The sequence below is a fragment of the Hevea brasiliensis genome, chromosome 17 (assembly GCF_030052815.1).
Source record: "Hevea brasiliensis isolate MT/VB/25A 57/8 chromosome 17, ASM3005281v1, whole genome shotgun sequence".
In the NCBI taxonomy this organism is placed as follows: domain Eukaryota; kingdom Viridiplantae; phylum Streptophyta; class Magnoliopsida; order Malpighiales; family Euphorbiaceae; genus Hevea; species Hevea brasiliensis.
This window is the reverse complement of record NC_079509.1, coordinates 54,933,893-54,961,781: the sequence shown is the minus strand read 5'-3', so window position 1 is coordinate 54,961,781 and position 27,889 is coordinate 54,933,893. Positions and strand designations below refer to the sequence as shown.

Here is a 27,889-nt window from a genome sequence, read left to right as displayed (position 1 = left end):
CAATGGTGCAAAGCCCTTTCTCCATGTCGCCGTGCCTCCGTCTCCACCAAACCATAGCAGTATCCACCAAATACAAGGGCGCATGGTCCACCTTCTTGGCATCATCCGTTATGCCAATCGCCCTAAAATACTGCTCCAAGCTCCACAAGAAGTTGTCAATCTCCTTCGCATTCCTAGCGCCACTGTACACACTTGGCTTCGGAACCTCCACACGCGAAGGGATAACAAGACTAGCCCCGGAAGTAGTGGCAACTCCACCACGTGCCACAGCCATAGCAACAAGAGACACTTGCTGCTCTACTTCCTTCAACTTCCCCATGGCCCATTCCAACTGTTCCTTTAGGGACCTATTCTCATCCCTTAAGGCAGCAATTTCCCCCATTTGAGAAAGGCGTAGGGACTCACCTTCACTAGCCAGCTTGTCGAATGCAGCGTTCAAGGCACCCTGCATGTCCCCTCGAAGCTCTTCCATCCTCTCATCGAGCTCCATCAAGCGGGTGTCCATCTCCTCGAACCTTTCCTCTCCATCCACGAGGTGCAATTCGACCTTGGCGAGACGTTTCTCCAAGTCCCCCAAGTCCTCCCTTGACCGGCTAGGATCCCTTGACTTACCACGGCCTTTTCTCCTGCCGCCTTCATGCTCCACAACCGTAGGAGCAACACCCACACCAAGGGTGATCTCACTCTGGTCCGCCATTGTCACCTCTAATATCAAACCAATGCTCTGATACCACCTGTCACGGACTGAGAGTTGATCAACCCCAAACTCAAACAACCCGTGATATGATGGTATCATATCAGTTACCCATCAGCTATCAACTCCATTTTTTAAGCTTATCAAACACCACAATTTACAATTTAAGTATTTAATGTCTATCGACTATCACTGAACCCACCCAACACATAAACCAAACACTCCCTTGCTCTCAAGCACACGCCGCCCCCCATCTCCCTCTCTGAACCTTCTGGATTCCCTCCCTCACGGCCTCACTCTCTGTTACAGACCTGGAACTCCTCTCTGTCAGGCGCTCTCTCGGCTGTTAGGAAGTATCTGGAAGGCCTTTCCCTTAGCATCTCTCTCGGCCGCTGCTCAGGAGTCGGGACAACGTGGCAGGTTAGTTTCAAAATGGAACTTTTGTGCATTTATATTGGCTCTATTTTTTTTAGATTTTTTTTCCTATGAAATGGCTTATCTGGTTTCAATTTGTTGATTATAGTTGTTCTTAAGCTAAAAGGAATTGAGTGATTATCAATCATGTTTTCCTGGTCTTGTTTTTCACAGTATGTTTGTTGAACACATGAATTCTTGTTTTACTTATTTTGAGCATTAATATTTCTTTAAGGTTATATTTCTGCTTCATGTGATGACTTTTCTCGTTCTTAATTTGTATTTAGTATATTTAAGATAACAACATTAAATAGCAATGAAGCTGTGGAGAGTTGTAAAGATACCACTACTATTTTTTCAAATAGCAATGCTCCTTATTTTTGTAATTATGTTTGCTAATGTTGTTCATGTTTCATGATTATGATAATGTTGATGAACTTGATAAACTTGGATTGATTATGTTTCATTTTAATTAGTTAATATTGTTTGTTTCATTTATTTTTAACTTTATTTATAAATTTCTTTTATGATTTAATTCATGAAATCAATGTATGAAATGAAATTATAGTATTATTTTTATTTAATTTTTAAAAATTTTAAATTTTTTCATATATATATATTTTTTATTTTTTGGGTTCAGGTTCTGCTATGGGTATTTGACCCATGAATCTATCATAGATTAAAATTTCAGCAAAACTATTTTTAAAAAAATCAGGTTCGGGTATTATGTGGGTAATGATAAACGGGGTTTGGGATGGGTACAAGTAGTGAAAGGTCATTTCTAATAGGGTTTTGAACGGTTTTGTATATTATAAATATATTTGGGTTTGGGTACCCTGAATTTTGCAGGTACACTACCCGGTAGTACCTGCACAGTTCAACATTGGTTCTGCTGGTTCATGCATACAAGTAACTGTGTGTGCAGTTTTTCAAAAGTTGGAGAATCGCCTTCTTGACAACATTTTGTTGCTCCATTTAGTTGTTTTAGCAGTTTAAAAATTCTAAGAAGTCTTTTTCCAGAAAATTCTAAGAAATAAAGTCAACAAAAGCAAGTATAATTGACAAAAAATTTGGGAATTTATCAATTACATAGTGATTGTTCCAAGTTGTTTGAGCTCAAGGTCCTAATTATGTTATTTGGCTAGGTGGTATTTGAGGTTTAGCAATCTCAATGTTCATTAGCTTATAATTGAACTGTGCACTTATTGATTGTAGGTTTTAGCTAGCATATTTGATACATTCTGTTCATTGTGGTACTTCAAGTATAAAGTTGGGCTAGACCCATAATTAACTTTAAAAGTTTTTAATATCACAAACTGAAAATTCTGTTTAAATTCAGTTAACCAATATGTGTTTAACTGAGAGAAGCTTCAGCTTTGGTTTTGTAGTTTGCCATAGTGAAAGGGATTGGTTCAGTCTGAAAAATGTGCCTATAAATAAACTATTGGCACCTCAATTGGTTATGATCAAGAAATTTATGAATTTATCAATTGGCATATGTTCTTAGTTTCGAATCCATTAGTCATAGCTAGCTAGTTTTCTTTAACCAAGTTTTAGTTCAATGTATGCCTTTCAACAATTTCAAAAAGTTGCTACCTTATTAGCTTTATTGTTGTATCTGCTTGAATTTGTCAAATTTCTTTGATAACTTAGGAATTGATGGTCACACGAGGTATTTACAAGTGGCTAATGGGTTTGGGACAATATGAATGGATGTGTATTCTTTGGCTTAGTACGACTACTTGGCTGTGGAACAATTTCACAATAGCTTTCCCTAGGGAGAATTCTATTGGAACATGATGAAAGCTAAGTAAAAATTTGCCCTTCCTGTTATGGGGACTTGTATTTACAGAGTTGGACAACCAATGTTTATGTGACACGCGTAAATCCACTACAAGTGGGCTGTCTAAATCAATGACATCTATTTCAAAGTTCAATCAGGTTATCTTTAAAGTAATAATAGCTATGACATATAGAAGCCGACAATAGCTATGGATGATTAGTCAGACTGACATAGTAGATAGTCCATTCGACCTGCTCATTTGAGGTAAGCGACTATGCCGACTTGTTGGCGGGAGATATTTTGACCTAAACCAGTTGGATGGAAATAGAACTTGGATTCGAACTCCACTTTTATCTCTGATCATACTTCCTCAAGTCATGTGTTGGTCTTTTTAATGAATCCCCTGACTTTACTAGGGCGTCGTATCCTAGATCAGATAAGTCTTCTGTTGTTCCAAGTTCTTTGCATCAAGGCTACCTTGTAGGGCTTATCTATTTTAAGGTGAAGGAATGCTGTAAATACTATTTATCAGGAATAGGGCTTGTGATTCTCTCCGTTCTTTGGCTCACTAGGGCATTATTAACATTAAGGCAAGTTAGGTGCCCTCATTTGATTCAGGGTTGAAGGTGAAATCTGGCCTAGGGTGGCCGTATTATAGATTGGGCCTAAGGTTTAGGTCGGGCAGAAGTTACACGACCCCTTTTATGACCTATGATCATGATACAACCTCATCCGTCGGTTGTTTAGAGTGCAAGCGATCTCTTCGTAAGGGTATGCATACTTCTTATTCATAACCCCTTCACATCATGAACATTTCCGACTTCCTGTATACATGATACATTTGTCTTTCATCTAGGGGCCCGTTTATTTTATAGTGTATCACTGTTGACTGGACTTATTTTATTTGTCAGCTTAGCCTACCACATGTGAGTTTAATTAGTGGTGTGAATTTAAATTTCATTAATTCACAAATGCCTTGCTATTTTAATTTTTTCTATCATATATATATATATATATATATATATATATATATATATACACACACACACATTATTATGCTATTAGAAAGTTAGCAACTTATGTTTAATCCAAATTTTGTAACTAGGATCCAACTGTAAGGGGAAAAGATCTAGTCATCAGAAGTTCAGTGGAGGTGCATTTTACAAAGCAATAAGGTTCTTCAGCGCAATTTTATACTATGTACTATGATTCATATATTTCTCATTTGTACATTAGACGTGGGTTATCCATGGATTTCAAGGTTTAAAATTGTGTAGTAATGTAGTATACTCATTCTTATCCTTATGTTGTCCCATTGCAGTGCAACTGTATCAGCTTGGGCCTTACTGTAGGAGCCATTGCTGTTGTTCTCTCACACAAGGACCTTGTAGCTTCTGTCCTCTTCTTTCTTTATCTTAAACATAAGCAGGTGTTTTTCTGTTTCCTTTCAATCTGCTTGCTTTAGTTTTGCACCTAGAAAAGAAAAAATTGCTGCACTTTTAGCTCTTTATTGTCATTAGTTGATCATGGATTTATAGTTCTATTTTGCAACCATTATAATTTTTGGATAGAAATTTATCCTTCTTTCTGTTATTGAATTGTTTTATTAATTTTGATGCAAATCCAAATATTTTCAGCTTTATGGATTTCACAAAACTAAGTAACAAGTACTAGTTTCACAAATTTCATCTTGAGAGCAGAAATTACTGTGTAAGAGGGCTAAGCCATGATCCATATTTGTCAACTCTTGTGGGATTTCATGATGGTGTATAGTTTAGGATCAGTTTTTGCTAAAACAATCCTTGATCTTTTAAATTTTGCACTTCTGCATTGAATTGCTGCAGTTTAATATTTAAATCGTACTGTTTTGCATCTTCATTTCTGCACTTTTAGGTTAAAATCCTGCAGTTTTGCCTTGACTTGATTTCTTAAGTTGCTTTGATTGAGTAGAAATCATTGATTGATTTCTCTGGCCACCAGATTATTGGAGAACGGAATTATATCCAATTTAGCTGTTGCATCCATAGTTACAATTGATTTCTTTTATATTTTGTCTATTTCTTGTTTGTTTATGTCTAAACCTAGAATTCCAAATTAGAAGTGGAAGTAGCTATGGCTGATGAGCAGCCGAAGCGAAAGCGGAAGGAGGAAGAGGATGGGGAGAAGGCGGAGAAAAAGGTGAAGAGTGAGAGTGGGATTATGAGTGTAGAGTCCTTTGACTCTTTAGGATTATCTGAACCTACTCTCAAGGCTATTCAGGAGATGGGATTTCAGTATTTGACTAAGGTATTTGTTTCCTTTTCTCTCATTTTGAATGACTGATTTGATTTTTGAAGATTGAGATTATGCTTACTTTAGCTGGCTGTGTCTAATGAGGTCTATCATCAGTTTAATTCTCTGATTACTTGATGGGAAAATTTCTTTGGGAGAGAAAGGAGAGGGTGTTGGAATGAAACTTTTGAATATCTGAGGAATGCCAAAGTTATTTGCCTAGGGAAGTTTTCTAGAAATTTTGATGCCTCATTCAGTTTGAACTTGGAAGTTTTACTGATAACCATGTAGGCCTTCCTATTTAGATAAGAAAGCAATCAATGCAAAGAGATCTCATTCAATTTGATGTTATTTGAATTTCTGATGAGCCAGATTTATATGCACTATGTTGGTTATAGCATGTCCGCTTTGGAGATTTTATTGTTCATATATTGTCTCTAGGTTTATATGGACATCTCTTGGAGAATAATGTGATTCATTTTATTTTTGAATTTTAAACTTGGAATTAGATTTGCGTTTTGCAAAGGTGTGACTGCTAAGTTTCTTTTTCCATCATCTAGATCTCTTCTGTCCTGTGTGTAGTATATGAACTTGCTTACAATATCAATCTGTGATGCACACATTTTGCATAGTCATTTAGGTCTAATTTCATAATCATTTTATTTGGTTATTAGTCATTTTTTTAGCTAATTTCATTAGTTAATTAGTTAGTTTTCCATAGTTGTCAATTTTGCACTAATTTGTAATTTTTACTTTGTTTTGTAGGAAAAATGGTGTTTTTGAAGGACTAAAGAGAATTTTGCCATTGAGGAGTGTCTTCTACAGCAAAAAGATGCCAAAAAAACAAGTTTTCAAGCTGAAATATGCATTGACCAAACTGTGCATAACTTGCCGCATAAGCTATGCGATTCGCATAAGGAGGAAGAACACTGCTTCCAGAACCACCGAAATGTGCATAAGGAGATCAGACTTATGCACATTCTCACCTCCCTTATGCAGATTCACGAAATTGTGCATAACCTATGCACCAAGTCATGCGACCGCATAAGTAACCCGAGAATCAGTAGAAATGTGCATAAGGGACTGCATAACTTATGCGATCCACTTATCTGATCCATAAAGAGTTCATTAATGAGTCAGAAGATTCCCTTATTGTATTCCTCCTAGAACATACTATTTTAGGGCTCCATGTCAGAAAAATGCTATAAATAGTCCCATTTTCTCATTTTAGAAGAGGAGAAAAAGGAGCAAAGGAAGAAAGGAGGAGGCTAAGCAGAATTTGAGGAGTCATTTCACCTTCCACACCATTTTCAACTAAGATTTGCATTTCTTTCTTTCTTTACACTTTTCTACATTTCTAGTGTTTAATTACTTACTTCTTAGCTTAGATTAAAGCTTTATTTCCATTTAAACTCATCATATCTTGTAAGCATTATGGATAGTGAGTAGTTTACTTTTGATTCTGGAGTAAGGGTTGTAATATTTGAGATATTTTGTGGATTTTGATTGGGTAATCTATATTTTGTGGTCTTAATGAGTTTTATTCATTTCTTGTATGCTTAATGACATGCTTAATGTAGGATCCCATTGAGTAATGTTCTTAATCCATGGTTGAAGCAGAAAGGAGAAGGACTTGTGATAGATAATCAGTAAATTGGACTTAATTAACTTAGACCTAGAAATAGGCTAAGGATTAAGAGGATTCATAGATTAATTAAAGAACTTAATGGGTCTTAATTAATTCTAACTCCACGAAAGTAGGATTAGTTTGATTAAGGCACTCTTTGTCTCACTCGAAAGGGAATTCAAAGGATTTAAGAATTAATCTCCTTAAAACCCATTAGTATCACAAGATTGGATAACCAATTTAAAATCCCAAAATAGCTCGAATATGAAATCCGAACTCCTAATCGCTTTTACCATTGTTAATTTCTAATCGAATTTAATCATTTGCCAATTTAAATATTGCCATATTTGAACTTGCTTATTTCTATTTGATGCAATTTTAGTTTAATTAATACATTGTTGAATAGAATATTAATTTTGCACATTTAGATTTCACACCCCATTACCCATTAATTCATCATTTTAATCTCGGAAATACTTCAATTTAGTCAACTTTTATATCGAAAATTCAATCATTAACACAACTCCTCGTGGGATCGATATTTTTCTATACTACTTGTACGACCCGTGCACTTGCGGTTGGGACGCATCAAGTTTTTGGCGCCGTTGCCGGGGAGTTGTTTGTTTAAGATTGAATTCTTGATTATTTTAGTTGTTTTTAGTTTTATCTTTGTTATCTTTTCATTTTGTGTTTGTTTGTTCTTTTTCAGGTACTTTAATCTTTTATGAGAAGAGCTAGAAGCTCAAGTGACACAACCTTACTTTTCAATCCTGAAATTGAGAAATTTTGCAAGGCCAACAAGAAAGAAACCAGAAAAAGGAAGGAAGCTGAGAGAGAAACCGAAATTGAAGCAAATATGGCTGATGAAAGAATTAGAATTGGTGTTGGTAATGCTGGAAATGGTCAAAACAATGAAAATGAAGCCCAAGGAGAAGAAGTTGTTAATGCAAACGTGCCTAGGGGAAGTATGATGGATCATGCTTTTCCTCGTTTTGATGACTTGAGAGAGAGCATAGCAAGACCAAGGATTGATGCGAACAGTTACAAAATGGATTTTGGAGTTCTTCAAATGATCCAAAACTCTCAATTTGGAGGACATCCTTCTGAAAATCCACACACACACCTGAAGAAGTTTGCTATGATTTGCGACATGCAAAAACAACCTGGAGTGTCTGATGATGCAGCAAGATTGAAGCTATTCCCATTCTCTTTGAAAGATAGAGCATTGGATTGGCTTGATTCTTTACCTCACAACTCCATTACAAATTGGGAGCAACTAACTGATGCATTTCTTGCACAATATTTTCCACCTGGAAAAACTCAAGAGCTGAGGAATCAAATGACATCTTTCAGACCAAGAGAAGATGAAACTCTCTATGAATCATGGATGAGATGGAAGGAATTGGAAAGATTATGCCCACATCATGCCATTCCAAAATGGATGATAAATCAGAATTTCTACACAAATGTCACTCCTGCAATCAGAGGAATTATTGATGCTCAAACAGGAGGAGAATTCATCATTAAGCATGAAGATGAAGCTTATGAGTTATTAGAGAAAATTGCAAAGAATACTCATCTTTGGAGTAGTCCAAGAGGACCAGCTCCAACTCAGAAAAGGCAAGCTGCTGGGATGTATGATCTTGATCCATTCAACATGATTAATGCAAAGTTTGATGCACTTACAAATGTCCTTGCTAAGAAGATGGAAGATTTGAGTATGTTGGTTAGTTCAACATCATCAGCTGGAAGTTCACAACAAGTGGCTTATGCAGAGGAAACTACCAGCTGTGGAGTAGATTATGGAGAACAAGCGGCATATGTTGGTAATTATGGAAACAAGCAAATGGGGAATCCTTATTCTCAAACTTATAATCCAAATTGGAGGAATCATCCCAACTTTTCATGGGGCAATCAGCAAAATCAAGTTCAAAATCAGAATTTTCAACCACAACAAAGAAAGTCACGTTCCATATCAACAATATAGGCAACCATTGCCCTATTTTCAGAAAAATATGAACCCCCACCAAAACAAAGAAGAACGAAATTCCACCATCAAGCTTTATTGCAATGATTCTTGCCAATCAAAATAAGCATGATGAGGAGATGAGAGAGGTGAAAGCAAGGTGGAACAAATGCAAACACACAATGTAATCTTTGGAAAACCAGATTGCACAACAAGCATCTTCCTCAAGTGCCAAATCTTTTGGAAAGCTTCCAAGTCAACCAGAAAATCCAAGAGAGCATTGTCAAGCTATTACTTTAAGAAGTGGTAAAGTTATAAATGATGAGAAGAGTGAAAACAGTGAGAAGAGAGAAAATGAGAAAGGAACTGATGAGAGTGGAAAACAAGAGAGTGCAGAAAAATGTAAGGAGAAATTTGAAGAAAAAGAAGAGAAGTATATACCTCCTGAGCCCTACAAGCCACAACTTCCCTTTCCTCAAAGATTTCACAAAGCCAAGCTTGATAGGCAATTTGGGAAGTTCTTAGAGGTTTTGAAGAAACTTTACATAAATGTGCCTTTTGTTGATGCTCTTTCACAAATGCCCTCTTATGCAAAATTCTTGAAAGAAATTCTCTCAAATAAGAGAAAACTTGAAGATGATGAAACTGTAGCTTTGACAGAAGAATGTAGTGCTATCCTCCAGAGGAAACTTCCTCCAAAGCTTAAGGATCCAGGGAGTTTTTCAATTCCATGCCACATTGGAGAGTCTTGTTCTACAAAAGCTCTATGTGATTTAGGGGCCAGCGTTAGCCTTATGCCCCTTTCTATCTATGAAAAGCTCAACATGGGAGATCTAAAGCCAACCCACATTTCTCTTCAGTTAGCTGACAGAACAATCAAGTATCATGAAGGGATTTTGGAGAATGTGCCTCAAGGTTGGAAAGTTCTATATACCGTTGACTTTGTCATCTTGGACATGGAGGAAGATTCTAATATTCCAATTATCTTGGGAGACCCTTTCTAGCTACAAATAGGAGCATTGATTGATGTGAAAGGAGAAAAGCTTACTCTTAGAGTTGGTGAAGAGCAGTTAATTTTCAATATCAATAACACTATGAAAAAGCATCATTCTGAAGCTGATACTTGCTTGAGAGTTGATATTATTGATGAGCTGGTTGAAGAACACTTCAGAAAGAAATATCCAGAAGATCCACTTGAAAATTGTTTGGTTCATGGAGGAGGCATAGACTATGACAACCCTCATGTAGCTGCATATACTCAACACTTAGAGGGAAGTCCACCATTCATTTCTGCTCCAGTTTTTCAACTCACACAAAAGGAAAAAGCTGAATTTAAGCAATCATCATTCAAGGAAGAAGATGCACCTAAGGTAGAACTTAAGCAACTTCCTTCTCAGCTCAGGTATGAATTTCTTGGCACTAATAACACTTATCCAGGAATTGTAAATGCAAACTTGAGTACTTTAGAGGTGATAAGTTGTTAAGAGTGTTGAGAAAATTTAGGAAAGTTTTGGGATACACCATAGATGACATTAAAGGAATAAGCCCACATTTTTGCATGCATAGAATCAGTTTGGAAGAAAATTGTAAACCATCTATTGAACATCAAAGGAGGTTGAACCCAAATATGAAAGAAGTTGTTAAAAAGGAGATTTTGAAGTTGCTTGATGCAGGGATCATATATCCCATCTCGCATAAAGACTTTGGGTAAGCCGGTACATATTGTCACAAAGAAGGGTGGAATGACAGTGGTCAAAAATGAAAATAATGAATTAATTCCCACTAGAACGGTGACTAGTTGGCGAATGTGCATAGATTACAGAAAATTAAATGTTGCCACTAGAAAAGATCATTTTCCACTTCCCTTCATTGATCAAATGTTGGAAAGACTAGCTAGGCATTCTTACTTTTGCTATTTAGATGGATATTCGTGTTTTTTCAAATCCCTATCCATCCAAATGATCAAGAGAAAACCACTTTTACTTGTCCATATGGAACCTTTGCTTATAGAAGGATGCCATTTGGGTTGTGTAATGCACCAGCCACTTTTCAGAGGTGCATGATGGCAATCTTCTCAGATTTCATTGAAGACATAATGGAGGTTTTTATGGACGATTTTTCTGTTTATGGATCTTCTTTTGATATATGCTTAGCTAACCTTTCTAAAATTTTGCAGCGATGTGCAGATACTGACCTTGTGTTAAACTGGGAAAAGTGTCATTTCATGGTTCAGGAAGGGATAGTGCTTGGACATTTGGTGTCTAACAGAGGAATAGAGGTTGATAAAGCCAAAGTTGAAGTGATAGAGAAGATGGCTCCTCCTACCAATGTCAAGGGAATTCGAAGTTTCCTAGGACACGCCGGGTTCTACAGACGCTTTATTAAGGATTTTTCTAAAATAGCTAAACCTTTGTCTAATTTGTTAAGTAATGACACACCATTTGAATTTGACCAAGAGTGTTTGGATGCCTTTTGCAGGTTGAAGCAAGCTCTCATCACTGCACCAATCATGCAACCACCTGATTGGAGCCTACCTTTTGAAATTATGTGTGATGCTAGCAACTATGCAATTGGGGTTGTTCTTGGTCAAAGAAAGGACAAAAGGCTTATGCTATTTATTATGCTAGTAGAACCTTTGGATGAGGCTCAAACAAATTATGCAACAATGAAAAGGAATTTTTGGCAATTGTCTTTGCATTGGAAAAGTTCGACCTTACATTATTGACTCAAAGGTGGTTATATTTTCAGATCATGCAGCCATCAGGTATTTGCTCCGTAAAAAGGAGGCCAAACCGAGGCTCATTAGGTGGATTCTGATGCTACAAGAATTTGATTTGGAGATTAGAGATAAGAAAGGAGCTGAAAATGTAGTTGCTGACAATCTTAGTCGGTTGAAACTGGATGGTGAAGAATTGGATGAAATCCCTATTGATGAGTTTTTCTTGGATGAACAACTTTTCTCTCTTGTTGCTAAACTACCTTGGTATGCAGATTTTGTGAATTATCTATCTTGTGGAATATTACCTCTAGGTATGACATGGCAACAAAAGAAAAAGTTCTTGCATGAAGTGAAGTTTTATAGATGGGATGATCCTTTACTCTTTAGGAGATGTTGTGATGGTCTAATTAGAAGATGTATTCCAAGAGGAAATCCAGAGTATTTTGCATCATTGCCATGCTTCGATTATGGAGGACATTTTGGCATCTCTAAGACACTAGTAAAATTTTGCAAGCTGGTTTCTTTTGGCCAAATCTTTTTAAGGATGTGAGGAAATTTGTGTTGGATTGTGATAAATGTCAAAGGAGTGGAAATTTGTCAAAAAGAGATCAAATGCCCCTAAATAATATTCTTGAAGTGGAATTATTTGATGTTTGGGAATAGATTTTATGGGGCCATTCCCTCCTTCATATGGTAATAGATACATCTTAGTTGGGGTTGACTATGTGTCAAAGTGGGTGGAAGCTATTGCAACTCCAACTAATGATGCTAGAGTGGTAGTAAAATTTTGAAAAAATTTGTCTTGAGCATTTGGAGCTCCTAGGGCTATAATTAGTGATGGGGCTCCCATTTTTGTAATAAGCAATTTGAGAGCTTAATGAGGAAGTATGGTGTAGTGCACAAGATAGCTACCCCATACCATCCTCAAACTTCGTGACAAGTTGAAATTTCTAACAGAGAGCTCAAGCATATTTTGGAGAAAACATGAACAATTCTAGGAAAGATTGGTCTATCAAACTAGATGATGCTTTATGGGCATATAGGATCGCTACAAAACACCTATAGGAACTACTCCCTTTAGGTTGGTGTATGGTAAGTCTTGTCATTTACCCGTGGAGCTAGAACATAGAGCATATTGGGCCATTCGGACCTTGAATTTTGATCTTAAGCAATTTGGTGAGAAAAGGTTGTTACAACTTAATGAGCTTGAGGAATTGAGGATGGATGCCTATGAAAGTGCCCGTATTTACAAAGAAAGAACTAAAGTTTGGCATGATAAGCATCTGAGGAAAAAGGAATTCAAAGAAGGTGATTCAGTTTTGTTGTTCAACTCAAGATTGAAATTGTTCCCTGGAAAACTCAAGTCAAGGTGGACTGGTCCATATAGAGTTTCTAAGGTTTTCCCTTATGGAGCAATAGAAATTTGGAGTGAAAAATCTGGGAATTTTAAGGTCAATGGGCATAGATTGAAGCATTAAATAACGAGACCCAATACTAGGAGCAAGTTACAAGCTCTCCAATCCTCACCTCTTTTGTGAAATTCATGAAAAGTCCAGCTAAGGACTATAAATTAGCCCTCTTGGGAGGCATCCCAAGTCCTTTTATTTTGCTTTTGTTGATTTACTTTCATTTTCATTAATTTTGTTTTTATCTTAAATCTCCCCAAATTCAATTTTTGACATTGTTAAATTTTGTCTCTTGTAGATGTAATTCAATGAAGAAGGGCTGGTGAACTATTGGGGAAGTAATTCTTAACTTGACAAATTTAGTCCTTCAAAAGAACTGATAAGCTTTTGCTGCATAATCTGTGCAGGAGCTGCAATCTAGTTCATGCAGAGGAAATGTACATTCTGCAGCAAAAAGGGGTGTCTGCAGCAAAATGGCTCATGTTTTGATGAAGTTGGATGTATATCAATGGAGAAAGGTTGGTGAACTGCTGAAATTGCTATCTGGTTTATGCAGAACAGAACAATAGAATCTGCAGCAGATTACATGTGTTTTTGGTGAGGTTGGGTGGGTAATTTTCTAATATTTGTGCTTATAATGATATTATGGTGGTAAGTGAGTCATTTTTGCAGTTTTGAGCTTCTTTGGGTTGTAGGATTCAAAGTAGAAATGTTGAATTTTCTTGGCAAATCTTGGAGATTTCATTTCTCATTTGTGGTTTGATGCAACTTTATACAGATTTTTATGGAGTTTTATGTGCTAAATGTTGATTTGCAGAATTTGAGTCAAAATGGCATAGCTCTCAAAGGTCTTTTATGTAGGATCCATTTTTACATGCTTATGTGATGCACTTTTGATGAATTTTGAATATATTGATGTGTTTTTGGTGAAAATTTCTCATGGTTTGTGCTTCATAGAATTATATTTCATCATTCCAGGGTATCTTTCAAACTTGCTATCCATGTTCTATTGCATTCTTGATCTTGTTAAACTTGTGCATAAGCAACTGCATAGCTTATGCAATCCTGCATGACCAAAATTCTTGCCATTTTTCACCTTTATTGCAAGTGCATAAGGAGAGTGCATAGCTTATGCAACCCTGCATAACCTCATTTTGTCAAAATTCATATCTGTCAAAACTTGCATAAGGTGAGTGCATGACCTATGCACAATTGCATAACTTCAAATCCTTCATTTTCTCTCTCGAAGTTTGCATAAGCAATGTGCATAGCCTATGCACTTCTGCATAACCAAAATTCCACAGCTCCAATTCTGCCGAAGGTTGCATAAGCAGAGTGCATAACCTATGCACTTCTGCATGACCAAAAACCCAGAAAAATCATTCTTGCCGAGGGATGCATAAGGAAGGTGCATAGCCTATGCACCTCTGCATAACCAAGATCTCCAAAAAATCAATTCAGCCGAAAAGTGCATAAGCAGAGTGCATAGCCTATGCACTCCTGCATAACCGTAAAAACAAAACCCCAAAAGTTACCGAGACCTGCATAAGCAATGTGCATAGCCTATGCACTTCTGCATAACCAAAATTCCAAAATCCCAAAAATTGCCGCAGAGTGCATAAGCAGAGTGCATAGCCTATGCACATCTGCATGACCCAAGTTTCTGAAAAACAATTCTTGCCGAGAGATGCATAAGGGGAGTGCATAGCTTATGCACTCCCGCATGACTTCGCTCCTCACCATTTCAGGGTCACCGAAACATGCATAAGGACAGTGCATAACCTATGCACTTGTGCATAAGCACTTTTCTGAAATATAAATCCTTTTTGAAACACGCACAAGTTATGCATAAATCATTTTTTCCTTATGCAATCTCCTACAACCCGATTCAAATTCATTTTCAGCAAAGGCCATTCCCACCTCCTCCACTTCCCGACTCTTGAACCCCACGACCGCCCTTCATCCTCCATTTCTTCCGTCATTCTCGCCATCTCTCTCCCATCTTCTCCATCCGCTCTCATCACGAAACCCTAAATCCCCCTACATTTACATCTCTTCGCCAATCGACCATGTTTTCCCCTCAACATTCCGGCCCGGCCTATCCTCTTTAAGTCACTCCATTGTCTTCGATACATCCCCCTTCCAATCCTCCACCACAAACGACACCACCACCACCTCCATCAACAACATACAAACGCAAAATCCGATCCAAATCCGTGCGACCCATGTCCTCTGCTCCTCTGTCCAAACGCAAAGACCCACCCACCCCATTTTCGGAGCCACCTCCTAAAAGCCAAAAGCTCCACCTCTACACCTTCTTCCAAAGAAAAGGATTTAAAGAACCCCATTTGTATCAAAGCTACCTGGCCTCTCCTCGATACAATTCAAAAGTCGCTTTCAAAAGACTCAAAGATAGAAGGGTACAACCTACTAGGTATATATCTGTGATGCTCTACAATCTCTGGGTTTATTTGATAATGTAGTTGCATTTCTTGTGGTATGGGTTGGATGGAATTTGTGCATAAGAAAGAGGTAGTTTATCCACTTCTAGTTTTGGAGTTTATTTCTTCATTCTCTGCTACCCTCAACTTGCATGATGTAGACCATAAGACAATTATGACATTTATCTGCTTGGGGCAAAATAGAGAGCATCATTGGATCAATTTCATAGCATTTTGGTTTTGCAATTGATGGGTTCTTTAGAGTACCACATCTTGGAGTAGAGGTAGCCAATAAGGGCATCCGAATCTGCCCAATTTTGGAGAATCATAACAAACCAACCCCAAACCTTCTCTGTGGTAGGTCCAAAACATCCCAAATCCTTGACCACTGTACTTAGGTTTATTCATAGGTTGATGGCTAGCACCATATTGGGCGAGAGGACTAGTTACAGTCTTTGTGGGCAAATCTGAACTTTTTATGTTATGGTGTGCATTTCACAAAGTTAAGGTGTCTCCAGGTTACTTCTTTTGCGAACATGTGCTGCATATTGCCACCAAATCCATTGGTGACATTGTTTTGGGTGGACTCATCACTGTCATAGCCAAACATTTTGGCTTTAATCCTGCAGAGCACTCAATCCCAAAGACTTGAGGACACTTCCTATTTTGATCTGCACACTTAACCAAAACAGGGGTTCCATTTATCATATTTTGATGACACTGGCCACCCTGCAGCCGAAACTGAGCCTATTACACAACCAGAAACCCAACCTTTCACACCAGCCCCACAGCACCCTACTACCCCTACCCCACCCCCTCAGCCTACTCAGGACACTCCAGCTACCTCTGCTCAGCCCCATCCTCCTACAGCTGAACCAACCACATCCACACCACCACCGCCAATCAACACAAAAGCCATATTCACCTACCTCGACGGGCTTAGTGATGATATCTACTTTGTGGATAGGAAGCTTGTGATGGTCTTGATACACTAAAGGATCGCCATGAGCAAGCTGTTTGACCTTGTCATGGAAACCGAGGACAAGCAGAAAGAATCAAGGAAATGGTGAAGCAACTCATGATCTTCTGGGCATGCCACCCCCACCTCCATCACCTCCTCCTGCACCATCATTTCGACAGTGGCGACCACCATTATAGCAACATCCTTGGACAAAGGAAAAACAATAGACATAGATTAGTGTTTAGTTTACTTTTGTTCAATCTTGTAGGACCTTTTCTTTGTAAATATGTTCAAACATTTATACTTTGTTTTGGATTTTGTTGATTTGTTCTGAATTAGTTTCTTTTAAATTCTGTTTCCTTTGAAGTTTTATTGAATAGCTATTACATTTGTCTTCTTTGATTTTTATTGCACTTATTGCCTTTTTGTACATATTTGCCCATACTCTGTCTATATTTCCATACTTTTCTCTTTGGTTGTACATTTCCCCTTGCCAATTCCCATGCAGCAGTTTCTGTATACACTGCATAGCTATGAATTTCCTCATGCATAACCTTTGCATAGCCTGTGCAACCCTTTCTGCTACTTCTGCAGAACTGCACAGGTTGTCTTTCCCTTATGCAACTGTCCTGCATAGCCTATGCCACATCTATTGCCTCTTATGCAGCACTGCATGGCTTATGCACCTTACCTATGCACATGTTTTGGACAGCACTTAACTCCGCATAACCTGTGCAGCTTCTTATGCATCCCTTTACCTTGAATTCTCATACCAGGTAACTCTTTCTTTTTGTTCTTATTTTTACAATATTATTTGCTTTGAGTTTTGGATATCTACTATTTGAGACATTGAGGACAATGTCCAATTTTGAGTTTGGGGGTGCACATTTTGATTTTTAGCTTTATTTTTTACATTTTGAGTATAAGAGCATCTCATCCCATTTCATTTACATATATTGTAAATATTTTACATATACATCCATCCATACATATTCATTACACATTTACACACACATTATACATCACTTAGAAATTGTACAAATTTCATACAAATAGACTTCCTCCATTTAGTTCATGCATTACTCATTTTAGGAATCAAACACCATGCATTAAAATCTTTTGCCAAATCCCTTGAGTATTGAAAATGTGCCTATGAAAGTGATTTGACTCACCTTTTAGTTGGGTTTGTGGATTGAAAGTTTCCTAAAAGGTGCAAGGTTTTGAAGTGTCTATCCCTTGCCTATATCTTCTTAGCCAAAAAGCCACCCAACTAGTCATTTGGAGATGGAAGTGTTTAGAGGGAATTATTGGATATAAGGTAGTCAAATGATGTCTCACCAATCCTAGAACAAATTTTCTAAACCTTTCAAGGCGAAATACCAGCTTGTACTTGAAAAGAGAGATGATTAGGCATTCATTGATTTAAACCTTCTCATTTTAAACCTTTGGCCCTTTTCCTAACTAAAATTTATCCTTGCAAACCCCTTTGAGCCTTTTTACCCCTAATTTTTCTTGAAACCCTTATTATTACCTAGCCAATGAACCAAACACTCCAACCCTTTTCATGAGAATAATTATTTACAATATTAGGTACATAAAAAAAAAGAGAAAAAGAAAAGAAAAGAAAAAAATACAATAAAAGGGAGAAGAAATACTTGTCACCTTGTAAAAGTGCTAGTATATGTGCTTTTCACTATTGCCATTCAAAATGAAAGAAATCCACCCAAAGTATCAAAAGAAATGAGTTTGGGGGTGGCAATTTTAGGGACAATCATCAAAAGAAAATACAAAATACAAGTTAAAGTATCAAAATGTCCCTCCATTTTATGTGTTTTGTAAACTATGCTAGCACTTGACAATCCTCATTGTGTATTCTTCTCTCCCATATAAAAAATATATATATATATAATAAAGTGTACCTTATGTTTCAAAATTGAAAATATTCTCATGCTTTGAATCCTTTTTACCTATCTTTCTTCTTAGTCTCATTTTGAACCCCATGGCCCCACTACATCCCTAAAAAGACCTTTGATCTCTTGATAGTACTTGCTACATTAGTGGAGATAGGAGTAGGGAATTTGCCTATGGGATTGGAAAACTATTCATCTATTCATTCAATTCTATCATTCCATGTTGAGATACTTTGGTTATCAATTGTCCTAGAATTCCTTTTGAGCATGACTCTCTCTTTTGATTAGTTGGTTTGGGGATTTGAATGATAATTGACTTGATGGCTAAGCGGTGAAAGCTTGGATAAGCATTAAATTCTTTGCATTTTGAAGGATGGGTATATGGATTGTTGGTATGGCTAAAGGTGTGTTAAGTTACCTTAATGAGTGATTTTCATAACTCTTTGGATAAGGCACCCCTAAAAACTTTGCATCACATTTTAAAGTTTGCTTGAGGACAAGCAAAAGCTTGAGTTTGGGGGTATTTGATGCACACATTTTGCATAGTCATTTAGGTCTAATTTCATAATCATTTTATTTGGTTATTAGTCATTTTTAGCTAATTTCATTAGTTAATTAGTTAGTTTTTCATAGTTGTCAATTTTGCACTAATTTGTAATTTTTACTTTGTTTTGTAGGAAAAATGGTGTTTTTGAAGGACTAAAGAGAATTTTGCCATTGAGGAGTGTCTTCTACAGCAAAAAGATGCCAAAAAAACAAGTTTTCAAGCTGAAATATGCATTGACCAAACTGTGCATAACTTGCCGCATAAGCTATGCAGTTCTGCATAAGGAGGAAGAACACTGTTCCAGAACCAGCCGAAATGTGCATAAGGAGACTGCACAGCTTATGCACATTCTCACCTCCCTTATGCAGATTCACGAAATTGTGCATAACCTATGCACCAAGTCATGCAGCTTCGCATAAGTGACGAGAATCGTAGAAATGTGCATAAGGAATTTGCATAACTTATGCGATCCACTTATCTGATCCATAAAGAGTTCATTAATGAGCTGGCAGAAGATTCCCTTAATGTATTCCTCCTAGAACATACTATTTTAGGGCTCCATGTCAGAAAAATGCTATAAATAGTCCCATTTTCTCATTTTAGAAAAGGAGAAAAAGGAGCAAAGGAAGAAAGGAGGAGGCTAAGCAGAATTTGAGGAGTCATTTCACCTTCCACACCATTTTCAACTAAGATTTGCAGATTTCTTTCTTTCTTTACACTTTTCTACATTTCTAGTGTTTAATTACTTACTTCTTAGCTTAGATTAAAGCTTTATTTCCATTTAAACTCATCATATCTTGTAAGCATTATGGATAGTGAGTAGTTTACTTTTGATTCTGGAGTAAGGGTTGTAATATTTGAGATATTTTGTGGATTTTGATTGGGTAATCTATATTTTGTGGTCTTAATGAGTTTTATTCATTTCTTGTATGCTTAATGACATGCTTAATGTAGGATCCCATTGAGTAATGTTCTTAATCCATGGTTGAAGCACCGAAAGGAGAAGGCCTTGTGATAGATAATCAGGAAATTGGACTTAATTAACTTAGACCTAGAAATAGGCTAAGGATTAAGAGGATTCATAGATTAATTAAAGAACTTAATGGGTCTTAATTAATTCTAACTCCACGAAAGTAGGATTAGTTTGATTAAGGCACTCTTTGTCTCACTCGAAAGGGAATTCAAAGGATTTAAGAATTAATCTCCTTAAAACCCATTAGTATCACAAGATTGGATAACCAATTTAAAATCCCAAAATAGCTCGAATATGAAATCCCGAACTCCGGAATCGCCTTTTTACCATTGTTAATTTCTAATCGAATTTAATCATTTGCCAATTTAAATATTGCCATATTTGAACTTGCTTATTTCTATTTGATGCAATTTTAGTTTAATTAATACATTGTTGAATAGAATATTAATTTTGCACATTTAGATTTCACACCCCATTACCCATTAATTCATCATTTTAATCTCGTAAATACTTCAATTTAGTCAACTTTTATATCGAAAATTCAATCATTAACACAACTCCTCGTGGGATCGATATTTTTCTATACTACTTGTACGACCCGTGCACTTGCGGTTGGGACGCATCAATCTGCAAGAAGGCCATAAAAGAGATAACAATAAAATTGCCTGTATGGGATCAAATTAGGTTTGATTAATATTCTAGAAATTGTTTCCAACAACTGGGAGTTTATAAATACTTTATGAGATTTCTGCTTGATTCATGATGTTTATTTACCTTGTTGGATATCCTGTACATAACTATTTTGGCAAAAATTTGTATAACTTTGTGTAGAGGAAGACTCCATGGTAATTTCATGTGCAAAGCAGGATTATGAAATTTATAATTGTACAATTTTTTTTTTCCATTCATGCCTAGTGTTTATATAAGTTTCTTGAAATTGACATTTCATTGCAATTGCAGATACAAGCTGGAGCAATTCCACCCCTTCTAATCGGCAAAGATGTTCTTGGTGCTGCAAGGACAGGTTCTGGGAAAACACTTGCTTTCTTAATACCGGCTGTGGAGTTGTTATATAATGTCAGTTTCACTCCTCGCAATGGAACAGGCGTTGTTGTCATTTGCCCAACAAGGGAACTTGCCATACAGGTGAAATTATTGTTATAACCTTTTGGCATAATGATTTTGTAATTTTTTTTCCTGTGAATTTGCACTTCTTCCAGTCTAGTAGTTAGTCATGTATTGGCTTCCATTCCATGCAATAATTACTTATCAACTAGAGTGTCCACATGAATTATCTTTAGGCAAGCGGTATTATTACTCTTTTAGTTTAGTATTGTAAACTAAAAGCTGCGCACGTTCATTTTGTGTGATCTTCTCAGTGTTTCCTATTAAATACTAGAAAACCATTTATAGCTACAATGTCATTGAAAGTTTGCAAATAGTTTGAGGTCCCTGTCGTTGAAGGCCTACATTTAAGATTACTGACATTACGAAGAAGTAGAAACTGACCATTATTGATCAAAGCAAAGTTAGAATCCAAACAAGGATAAGCAGAGAAAAAATAAATTTAATCATGTGTCATATGGGATGTTGTAGTTGTGCCGGGACGGATGAATTCAGGGAGGATGAGGATGGGCTGCAGTGTCTGAGTTTAAAAATTTTCAGTTAGCATGTATGACTTTGATAAACTCTACCCTTTTCCTAACTTAACATGTATGGTTGATATTTCCTGCCTTTTCTTCATTTTGGTTTTAAAAAGTGAAATTAATAACTGGAGCTAGCTTGCTTTTTGGATTCTTGAAGTTTATTTTCCTCTTAAAACCTACTCATGATTAGGGCATGTTGATTGCTGTACTCTAAGTGGTATGTACTCTTCCTATGCAAAAGCTATAAGATTTCCCAAATTATCATTTAGTTTTAAAGTTTAATTAGTTTGCTGAAGATATCCCTTGATAGTTGATTGATTGATTTTCCCTTGCAATTTGATGTTGTGAACTTGTGATTAACGGTAATTGATCTTAGTGGGATGAGAAGGCTGTGATGTGATTTCTTATTGGCAGCATGCTTTAATTTGCAAATTAACTTGTTGAAGATGATAACAAGAAATTGAAAGAAAAAATTTTGGCATATTTATAGGGAAGGGGAATTTTGGCTTTGGAAGAATGGAGTCAAATTGTTCAAGTATAAACTTAGTGAAAAAATAGCTGCAAATTGCATTAGCAGTATGGTAGCGGTAGACACCATTGCAACCTGGAGGTGTCCCATGATCAAAATCTAGCAGTGACATAATTATATATATAGTCCTCATATCTTTACATATACATCTGTACTTCACATGAGTTTGTTAATATTCCTATCCATATGCTATCTACTGCTATTCCAGAATATTTTTACATTTTGGTCTTTCAGCTTTTTCTTATCATTTCATCCTTTAAGATGTACTTATTTTGTAAAAAGATAATATAAGCAGAGAAGCGCAATTATTTGTGAAATTAGCAAAATAAAATGACCATAGCTGTTGAATGTTACGTTGCCTTGGAGTTTCACCTCTTACACTCTTCTACTTATTTCAAGTTTTCAACATTCAAATGCTTCAGACTCATGCTGTTGCAAAGGACCTTCTCAAATATCACTCGCAAACTCTTGGCTTGGTCATAGGGGGTTCTGCTAGAAAAGGAGAAGCAGAACGCATCGTTAAAGGGGTAAATTTATTGGTTGCAACCCCTGGTCGACTTCTTGATCATCTTCAAAATACAAAGGGATTTATATACAAGAACTTGAAGGTAGTATATCTACATTCTTTAACCTTGTGATATTAAATGATTTACATTTTATGTTATTTTTCAAAAAATATTATTGTTTGCTTAATAGCTTATGTATATAGTGTTGAGAAGAAATTGATTTAAATGAAAAAACTCAATCGATCTAATTTGGTTTCAGTTATCATTTTAAGAAATTTCATTTTTTTGGTTCGGTTAGTTCAATGAAAAAAACCAAACTAACCAAACCAACCAAAATTTTTAAAGGCTTGAACATGTTGCTGTCGTTTTGAGAGATTGAATGTATCATTTTCATTTCATTGTTTATAAATTCCTAACCTTAAAATTAGATCGCTTGTTTCTCTCACTCATTTCATTCTTTTAGCTCTCGCTGCCTCTATCGCTCTCTCTTGTCTCAACTCCAGTCCTTCTCCTCCCCTTGCCAGTCACCACCACCATTTCTCACTTTGAAATTTCACTTCTCTTGACTCCCTTGTCACCATGTCTTTCACCATTTCTCTTGACTCCTCACTGTGTCAGCTTGCAACTGCGAGTTGCGCCTCCTTTGCTCTGATTCTCTTGAATTTGAATACTTACCCAAAGGACTCTGCTGGTATTTGTTGGAAGCTTGAGGGACTTTGCTGTTGAAGAATTTCTTGCTTTATGTTTGGTTTTTGCCTCTTCTGTTGAGAAATCTATTGCGTTTTTCTTTTTCCAAAACTTGGTCCATTTCTCCATTTTCAGGGTTGCAGAATTCCACTCTCGGTGTCTCAGTCCTCTTATTTCTGTGTTCTTTCTTCTCTCTTAGTCACCCTCAGTTCCTCACTCCTCCACAAGTTTGCTGACTTGCTGTTGTTCATTCCTTGAGGAAGAATTGGGCATTTTTGTATGGTTTATGTAACTTTTGAATTGTACAGCAGGCTCAAATGGATAAATGCTGGCTTAAATTTGGCTCAAATGTATAAATGGAGGCTTAAATTTGTTCTTTTTTACTTACCTTTTTGAATTAGAAAAGGCCCTACAAATCAGGCCTGAAATTGGCCCAAACCACCAAATCAAACTGAACCGAAGTTTCAATTTGGTTTGATTTTGCCTTAAACTTTGGCTCAGTTTGATTTTCCTTTTTTTTTTTTCCATTTCAGTTATTTGGTTATTTCGATTCGGTTTGAACTGAATCCACTGAATACACAACCCTATTTAATTAAGTATATCAGTTGCTATGATTAAACAATTGTAGTAATGCTGATATGTTTGAGACCATTCTTTTTCTCAGAAACTGTACGTAGTTCTTTGAGTCATATAGCTATGTTCTGATATGATTATTAACAAAAATCAACTTGTAGTGCCCGCCTCTTGACCATTTTTTCTTCTCAAAAACTACAAGTAGTTGTTTGAGACATATAACTATGTTCTGATATTGTCAAAAAATCAATTTGTAGTGCCTCATGATTGATGAAGCGGATAGGATATTGGAGGCCAACTTTGAGGAAGAAATGAAACAAATTATCAAGCTTCTTCCAAAGGTAAGCAATTAGCAATATCTACTCTTTCATATAGTGTATTTTCTCTCAAAGAATGGTATAAATACAACTACGTGGAGCCAATGATAGCAGCGGTGGTGAACTAGGTTGGTAAAGTGTTGTCATATTGCTGATTGTTGTCACATTAAGTAGGTTGCCTCAACTTGTGACAGTTTTATTCAAGGACAACAGTGGTTCAGTGATTTTTAAAAATTTTTTCTTGATTTGTTGATCTAGCTGAAACTTGAGTTTGGTTGATGATGATTTTTATTAAATTCAACACTATGCTTTGATTGACAGTAGTCTCTTCCTGTCTGCTTTTGCAATGATAGTTTAGTTTTGTATTTGCCTATTTGGTAATATTTGTTGTTTTGTAGCTGATGAGGTTGTTAATTAATGTGCAGAGTAGGCAAACTGCTTTATTTTCAGCGACTCAAACTAAGAAGGTTTGTACCCAGAATCTTTGTTTTGGGCTCAAATTTATTTTCTGCAGTAGATCACTTACCCATGTTTGCGTTAAATGAATCAACTAGTTCGTTTTCTGCAGATATATTTAATAATCCAATACAAAATTTAGACTTTCCTCTTTTCTATTGTGAAATTTAGTGTCTTGTTTTCTAGTTGACCTTGCTGATATAGTGGTTGTTTTATTAACTCGCAGGTTGAGGATCTTGCCTGCTTGTCATTTCAGACTACTCCTATCTATGTTGATGTGGATGATGGAAGAACTAAGGTAGGTATACTATTGGTCATTTGGGTTGTCGTCTGTAATGAATGCATACCTTATATATGCATGCTTGCAAGCACAAAAATCTGCCATTAAAAGATGTTGGGCATTGTAGGTCACAAATGAAGGGTTGCAGCAAGGCTATTGTGTAGTGCATTGTGCCAAGAGATTTATTCTTCTCTACTCATTTCTGAAGAGGAATTTATCGAAGAAAGTGATGGTCTTCTTCTCTTCATGTAACTCGGTCAAGTTCCACTCTGAACTTCTCAGATACATTCAGGTTGAATGCCTTGATATCCATGGAAAACAAAAGCAGCAGAAACGGACCTCTACCTTTTTTGATTTCTGCAAAGCAGAGAAGGGGATCTTGCTATGTACTGATGTTGCTGCTCGTGGACTTGATATTCCTGCTGTGGTATGCATCTTTCTTCAAGAGTTCAAGTGATTCATGACTTGCTATTCTGGCTATGATTCTTATGCTTTTAATGTTCTCTCTTGTAACTGTTGTAATGGTGACCTCAGTATACTACATTTGGTAAATTTGGTGTTTCTTTTTGTTGGCGTTTGTTATTGAATCGTTTTAGTCAGTATTTTCAATATTGTATTTTTATATATTTGCATACATGCAATTTGTGTTGCTCATTGCAGAAGCCAAACTGCTTCTTCTGCCTCCTAAGTCACTCTCTAGAGAAGTTTAATAACATTAATGTAGGAATTTAGACTTGTAGTTGCAATATGTTTCTTAAATAATGGAGAAATTTGTCAATCAGTAGGAATTCAGTGCAGAAGGCAAGGGATAGGGATTTTGAAATTAATGAAATTAGAGCATGTTTGTAATGAATGGAGCATAACACTGTGATGCAGTAGTTGTATTACAGTATGGAAATGTGCGCTTAGTATTTTCTTTCCTCTAGTGGACATATGCTGTTACATTGAAAACCAATGAACTAAAGTTTTTGGCAATTAGTTACAACTTACAAATCTAGAGCAGCTTTTGGGAAAGTTTGGAAAATTATTTGCCTTAAAATTTTGAACATGGAGTTCTGTCAGAGGCTATGCATTCCCCCTTGTATTGTTATTAGAGGGCAAACATCTAATCTAGCATTAGCTGGCCTACTTAAAAAAGATTCAGAACAGTAGGTTAGTCTAGCATTTTGTTATGAACCATCTTTACAAAGATGGATTGAGGGTAAGATAGATTTGAGTTTTACTAGCAGAGGTCCTTATCAAGAAAACTAGTCTAATTAATCTCGGCTAGAAGCATACCATGAGAGTTATCTTTATCAGTTGGTTAACGTTGAATCTCTTTCTCTTCCTCCTTTCATGTAGGACTGGATAGTGCAGTATGATCCTCCTGATGAACCCAAGGTTCCTTCCTAAGCTTTCCTGGTTAACATGTTTTAAGTGTTTGCCTTAATGTCATTTTGATTCACGTGTGCATTAATATATAGATTGAAATTACCACTTTCAGGAGTACATTCATAGGGTTGGCCGTACAGCCCGTGGAGAAGGTGCGAAAGGAAATGCCCTGCTTTTTCTGATTCCAGAAGAGCTGCTGTTTCTGCGCTATCTGAAGGTATAGTAAAATCCTAGCAGGGGTGCTGATTTGCATCTCCCTATTTTTTTATTTAGTGGACACCTCCTTAAATGATTATTTGATTTATTTTTCAATAAGTGCTATAGAGGATGTCTTGTCATTAGGACCATAATGCTTTCTTGGGGGTTTTGCCTCCTGAATTAAAAAGCAAACAAGTGAGCTTGAAGTCTGGTAACCATTAGATTGAAGAGGAAAATAATTAATGAATTTAAGTTTGCTATTATAATTGCTTGTTCCATATTCTAACTGCGTACGTACTTCCAGGCAGCAAAAGTCCCCGTTAAAGAATATGAATTTGATAATAAGAAGCTGGCAAACGTTCAGTCTCATCTGGTATTTTTCTTGCTTTCCTTGACACCTTATCTTTTCCTAATAACTGGGAGCAAAGGAGCTTAAACAAGACTATTGGATTGATGCAGGAGAAGTTGGTGGCAAACAACTATTATTTGAACAAATCTGCTAAAGATGCATATCGATCCTACGTATTGGCCTACAATTCACACTCTATGAAAGACATATTTAATGTCCACCGCCTTGATCTACAGGTATCATTTCTACACTCTGTCCTTACATTCTAAATGCAATTGTGTTTGAGAATGAATTTATCTTAAGTGGGATAACGTGTGGAGTGAGTTTGTCCAGTAATTTTGCTTCACGGACAACAAAGTTTAGATCCAAAATTAACTATTTATTAATTATTATGAGAAAACTTTGCTACGAACGACTTAAATTGTGAGATCATTTTTTACGAAAACTGATGCAATTTGCGTGTCTGTTATTTCCTGTGTGATCAAGGAAATTGTAAAGGGAAATTTGATTGCAAGACCCTGTCTTTAGAAGATATATGCGGCCATAGCTTCCAATTAGTGTATCCTTGGTAACATTACCAGATCATACTCTGACATACAATAAAATGGCTAATGTTGTTGGATTTTAACAGGCGGTTGCAGCTTCATTTTGCTTTTCTTGTCCACCAAAGGTGAATCTGAACATAGACAGTAATGCTTCCAAATTTAGAAAGAAAAAGCATAAAGGGAGTAAAAATGGGTTCAATGAGAGCAACCCTTATGGAAGGCAGAGTGATGGAGATGATAAACGACAATTTGTGAGACATTAGCAGGAATGTTGTCAGCAGGTAACAATTTTGTGTAAAATTATGCTTTTTTTTAAAAAAAAAAACATAGAAACCCTGACTTTGCAATGATCATGGAGAGGCTGCAATTTGTGCCTGTTGGAGCAGATTAGAGGTTGAACACCCGAGTGCGAAATTTTGCTTTGAGGATTAATTAGGTTGAAAATCCCTATTTATTTTGTGGTACTGATTACTGTACCATTTAGAAATTAGGGTGAATTACCCTTGACATATTTTGGTTTTCTCATTATTTGTCGGTTTGTCTGTTCTTATATATTGATATTTCTATTAAAAATAATTTAAATTTAATTTTATCTATTAAGCTACTGTTTATACTGTTCTGTTCGGTGGTATAATATTTATATTAGTATTTATAAGTGAAGTGGTTCATAAAAAGTTACCCTTCCTAACTTTTAGACGTTAATGGAGCATTTTGATTAGT

At 36.4% G+C, this 27,889-nt stretch overlaps 1 protein-coding gene and 1 non-coding gene across 2 annotated transcripts; one reads left to right on the top strand and one right to left on the bottom strand.

Annotated features, from left to right (window-relative positions):
* Nucleotides 1-909: 909 nt before the first annotated feature.
* On the top strand, nt 910-27,769 carry LOC110647773 (DEAD-box ATP-dependent RNA helicase 27). The gene is made up of 14 exons (XM_021801749.2): nt 910-1,114; nt 4,213-4,320; nt 4,977-5,177; nt 20,673-20,858; nt 22,310-22,495; nt 23,911-23,994; nt 24,396-24,437; nt 24,653-24,724; nt 24,834-25,133; nt 26,048-26,086; nt 26,190-26,294; nt 26,580-26,648; nt 26,735-26,860; nt 27,256-27,769. Exons 3-14 carry the CDS (start codon nt 5,004-5,006, stop codon nt 27,430-27,432), a joined length of 1,560 nt encoding a protein of 519 aa, XP_021657441.2. The 5' UTR covers nt 910-1,114; nt 4,213-4,320; nt 4,977-5,003; the 3' UTR covers nt 27,433-27,769.
* LOC131175656 (small nucleolar RNA R71) lies at nt 8,114-8,220 on the bottom strand. Its single transcript, XR_009145848.1, has one exon. It is a non-coding gene; the product is annotated as a small nucleolar RNA R71 (small nucleolar RNA).
* Nucleotides 27,770-27,889: the final 120 nt, after the last annotated feature.

What these genes read in the sequence shown, in the direction of transcription:
- LOC110647773 (XM_021801749.2), top strand. Translation starts at nt 5,004, where the DNA reads ATGGCTGATGAGCAGCCGAAGCGAAAGCGGAAGGAGGAAGAGGATGGG. An exon ending in CAGCGACTCAAACTAAGAAG is followed by an intron (nt 24,438 to 24,652) that starts GTTTGTACCCAG and finishes ATTAACTCGCAG; the next exon opens with GTTGAGGATCTTGCCTGCTT. An exon ending in CAAACGTTCAGTCTCATCTG is followed by an intron (nt 26,649 to 26,734) that starts GTATTTTTCTTG and finishes GGATTGATGCAG; the next exon opens with GAGAAGTTGGTGGCAAACAA.